Below are 4,802 nucleotides of genomic sequence, written 5' to 3'. Positions count from 1 at the left end.
TTTGGGTAGATTATTCATTTTTAAGGTCCCCTATGCAGCATGCATATATCAGTGGAGAAAAGCCACTATCAGTCATCAATACTTCTAAAGATTCTTATTAATCAATACATACAAATCCAAGGTGTCTTGGATACAGTGGAGGACAACATGAGAGTGGCTACAGGTACAATTCAATTCAGGTCTCAGAGTGAAAACAACATAAAGAGTGGCTACACATAAATGCTCAACAAAGTCACTTGAGAATTCATCACAATACCACAAGGTGGCAAATTCGTACCAATTCGAATGCTTTCATTCGTATGAACATCAACCAATCACATACACTTTACAAACACTGTAAAGTGTCACTTTCTTACACATCATGTCTATTAATATTAATATCATGGTTATGTTTATGCTCTGGGTTAGGTAGTGTGTTACACTCTATGAGGTTAAGGTTAGATGTAAAAGTTATGAAAACACGGTTTTGGATTAAAACAAAAAACACGGCACATCTGGAACTACAAGAACACATGGGAAGCATCTTCCATTGGTGAGTGTATAACTCGTACAATTTTGTACGAATGAACTCATCCAAACTGATATGAATTTGCCACTTTGTCCCATTCTAATGAGATAAGGTTGAAACGTCTTGTAATGACCACCATGAGCAAAGCTGTCGAGCTGAGTGAGAAACCACCCCTCCACACAGATGTGGGAATCTCAGTAGGGCGTTGGATTTGGGTGGGGAGCAGGGTGGACAGGGAGGAGGGTCATTGAGCCCTAACAGCTTTGGCCAATGGGGCACTGTCAATAGGGCTGACCAATGCCTCCACACAGGGCCCTATAAGAGAGGCCATTTGGCACCAGAGAAATAACATCACTCACCACAGTGCTCATACAAACCCTACTCAACACGATTCCAACCATGGATGTATTCTCCACATCCCAGGTCTTCTACGACAGCACTTGCGCCTCATCCCCTGAAACTTTGGAGTTTGGAACCGGAGGGGAACTTGCTGGATCTGAGGATGACGAGCACATTCGGGTCCCTGGGGCCCCGCACCAGCCGGGTCACTGCCTGCAATGGGCCTGCAAAGCTTGCAAGCGAAAATCCAGCACGGTGGACCGCCGAAGAGCCGCCACCATGAGGGAACGGCGCAGGCTGAAGAAGGTGAACCATGCTTTTGAGGCTCTACGTCGCTGCACGTCCGCCAATCCCAGCCAGCGTCTTCCCAAGGTGGAGATCCTGAGGAACGCCATCCAGTATATCGAGAGCCTTCAAGAGCTTCTCCGCGAACAGGTGGAAAACTACTACAACCTGCCTACAGAGAGTAGCTCAGAGCCCGCCAGTCCATCTTCTAGCTGTTGTGAAAGCATGGTAAGGATCTTATGCTCATGTCTTGGTGGATTTTGGAGGTTTGGGTTGACAACCATTATGTTCTACTAACATTTAAAAGTAACATCTGCAATTCCAGTAGGTCTGATGGTAAAACGCACACACTGGAAAGAAATGATTAATCTAAATTACTTGGTCTGACACCAAAAAAACTAACTTTAATGGTTAGATCAAGTAGAAAGAGCGCCATAGCTCTTTATCACTTTTTTTCCATTGCAAAAAGAGTCTTTTGAATGTAGATGTTTGGGTTTCTCCATGCTTTTTTGTGTATCTGAGCAAGGTCTGACGTCCTACCCTTTGCCCTTGTCTCCACTTTTTTCACGTTCGTGTTCATATCTCAGTGGCACACAGGGGATTCTATCGCTCAGTTGGAGTCAGGGCCATCTCACTACTAGCACGACAAAAATATATTGCTGTCCACATCTGTCTCCTTTTATATGCTAAGATATTAGCTTACTACTATATGTCAGGGTACTTAGGAAATCTATACGTGGATGATGCCCAAATTGTCACTGTTATTTTATAGGTTTGCACCTCAATGAGTGTTAGCTAATAAACAAAATAAAGGAGATCGATTTTGCTAGTGTTGATAATGATTACGTTTGAATGTGCTTCATGTGGTAACATCTAAATGAACTGGTCAAAATAGTCAAATATTGTCCAAAATGTTGTTTAAGATGACTAAATCAACCTCACTACATTAGGTTACACCAACAAACATTATTTTCTAAGGGTCATGTAAGGTAGAATTAGCTTCTTAAAGGAATATTCCGAGTTTAATACAAGTTCAAGCTCAATCGACAGCATTTGTGACATAATGTTGATTTCCACAAAAACTAATTTTGAATTGCCCATTCTTTTCTTCATAAAAAAGCCAAAATCATCGTTACAGCTAGGCACTTACAATGGAAGTGAATGGGGCCAATCCGGAAACTTTAAAATACTCACTATTTCAAAAGTATAGCCATAAGATGTAAACAATATGTCTGTTAACATGATTTTAGTGTGATAAAATTGCTTACTAAACTATTATGTGTAAAGTTATATCCAATATTACAACTTTCGTGCCATGACGATGTGGTCAACAAACCCTAAAATGACTGTAAAAATGAGGATTTAAGCAACAGCTCAAATAATACATGCGTTTTAACAGAAGAATCAATGTAAGTGCTTTTATAAAATTATAAGCTTCACAATTTTGCCTTTAAACCCTCCACAAATGAGCCCATTCACTTCTATTGTAAGTGCCTCACTTTTGTGGTAATCAACATAATCCCACAAATGCTGTCGATGAAGCTTAACGTGTATTGAACCCGGAGTATTCCTTAAGGTAACGTCTGCACATTTTCTTTTTTTAAAAGTGTACATCGAACAAATTGTTAACTTAACAGATGTGCTTAATCTGGTAACTTATAAATTAACTGGTCAAAATAGTAAAATATTGTTGAAGGCTATGACTAAATCAACCTGACTGAATTACAGTAGCTTACACCAACAATCTTTATTTTTAAGTGACATGTCAGGTAGAAATAGTTCCTTAAACTCCTTAACAACTGCACATTCTCACTTCTATACAATCTAAATTGCAATCTAAACCGACTTGATTCAAATCTAAAATATTATTTATCATGTCTGAATCATACTGATTACATTAGGCGACATCTACAAAGCTAGTTAGGGTTTGATCAGGTAGCAATAGCTCCTTAAAGGTAACAAGTTGCCACTTTTTACAATGTAGATTTGTTATTTTAGATTGGTTTAGGACAGTCAACTAGACTCAGTTGTTCTGAGTTGTTGGTTCACAAGATATTTACAACAAAATCTCAATACAGGGCTTAAAAATGGAGGATACAGTAATGGCTTTCCCACTGGACTCTTTATAGCCTAATAAAGCCTCAGTAAATCCAGCCAACAGAGGCTGGCAGGAAAGAGGCAGCCGTGCCGCATTCTTGACTGAATGCATGAGCTCTGGCTCTGCCAGGATTTTCTGCAGATTTACTCAGAGAAAGTGTCATCTTGCACAAACTGGTGTCGCTTCCACTGACTCAATCAATTCGCCACGCATGGAGCACAGTGTAGCGTGAGAGTTCCTCGCAAAGTAACCCGGCTGTGAAAGAAAGCAGTGAAGAACACAATCCACACATATCATTGTGTATCATGTGATGCACAAGAAAAAATAAAAATAAATCAATCACCGACAATATTATCATTGCTTCAAATTTGTCTATACTGTTGAATATGTTTAAATAAGAGCTTTTTGTTTTCTTGGCTTAGGTTGACTGCAACAGTCCTGTTTGGCCTCAGATTAATCCAAACTTTGGGAATAACTACAACTTTGATGCACAAAATGGTAAGAAAAATGGATGAGGCCACATATTCAGTATTAGGGGGAACAAATGTGATAATCAGAAAATCAATCAAATATTGAAACTCAAATTGGTCAACCACTAAATGTAATATTTGAGGTACCTCAATGTATTTTAGGTACATTTTGGTACCTATAAACTCCTCAAAACATCATTTTCACATAATAATTATTTTCTATGAATTAAGTTCTTTGTGTCATAGATTGTTTGCCATGTTTCTCTAGCCATGCCATTTCCTCTTTCTACTCCAATCCAGCTAGTGTAGTGGACAGAACTCCCGGAACATCTAGTTTGCAGTGTTTGTCCAGTATTGTGGACAGGCTGTCATCAGTAGACACAGGAGTTGCTGTGGGATTGAGGAACATGATTGCTCTTTCACCAACTGGAAGTGACTCCCAGTCCACTTCTCCAGACAGTCCCAGCAACAGACCAGTCTACCACGTCCTGTGAGAGGGACTGAGACACTCCAACCTGATTATGTCCAGGCCAACACAGAATTTGTGCCTCCAAATTCTCCAAACATCCATCATTCACAACGTTCTACACATCCTTTCAGTTGTGTGTTGGTTCATTAAAGGGATACTTCACCCAAAAATGAAAATTCTCTAATCATTTACTCACCCTCATGCTATCCCAGATATATAACTTTCTTTCTTCTGCTGAACACAAATGGAGATTTTTTGAAAAATCCATTTATCTCATAAACACAAGTCCATACAATGCAAGTTAATGGTGACCAGAAATCTGAAGGTCCAAAAAGCATATACAGACAGCATAAAAGTAATCTGTATGACTCCAGTGGTTAAATCCATGTATTTAGAAGTGATATGATAGGTGTGGTGGAGAAACAGGTCAATATTTAAGTCATTTTACTACAAATATCCACTTTCACTTTCACCTTCACCTTTGTCTTCTTTTGGTTTTTTCCAAGTCTTTGTGCATATCTCCACCTACTGTCAGGGAGGAACATTTTAAGTAAAAAAGGACTGAAATATTTATCTGTTCCATATCGCTTCTGAAGACATGGATTTAACCACTGGAGTCATCTAGATGACTTT

At 39.3% G+C, this 4,802-nt stretch overlaps 1 protein-coding gene across 1 annotated transcript; it reads left to right on the top strand.

Moving 5' to 3' along the window:
* The first annotated feature begins 900 nt into the window (after nucleotides 1–900).
* LOC127637685 (myogenic factor 5-like) lies at nucleotides 901–4,470 on the top strand. The gene is made up of 3 exons (XM_052118895.1): nucleotides 901–1,360; nucleotides 3,653–3,728; nucleotides 4,001–4,470. Exons 1-3 carry the CDS (start codon nucleotides 908–910, stop codon nucleotides 4,192–4,194), a joined length of 723 nt encoding a protein of 240 aa, XP_051974855.1. The 5' UTR covers nucleotides 901–907; the 3' UTR covers nucleotides 4,195–4,470.
* The last annotated feature ends 332 nt before the right edge of the window (nucleotides 4,471–4,802 follow it).

This window comes from Xyrauchen texanus, chromosome 45 (assembly GCF_025860055.1).
Source record: "Xyrauchen texanus isolate HMW12.3.18 chromosome 45, RBS_HiC_50CHRs, whole genome shotgun sequence".
NCBI lineage: Eukaryota > Metazoa > Chordata > Actinopteri > Cypriniformes > Catostomidae > Xyrauchen > Xyrauchen texanus.
Note: the sequence above shows the minus strand (reverse complement) of the source record. Positions and strands in the feature narration are given on the sequence as shown.

Coding starts and splice junctions, on each gene's coding strand:
- LOC127637685 (XM_052118895.1), top strand. CDS start 908: ATGGATGTATTCTCCACATCCCAGGTCTTCTACGACAGCACTTGCGCC. Junction 1,361..3,652: donor CTAGCTGTTGTGAAAGCATG/GTAAGGATCTTA, acceptor TTCTTGGCTTAG/GTTGACTGCAACAGTCCTGT. Junction 3,729..4,000: donor CAACTTTGATGCACAAAATG/GTAAGAAAAATG, acceptor ACTCCAATCCAG/CTAGTGTAGTGGACAGAACT.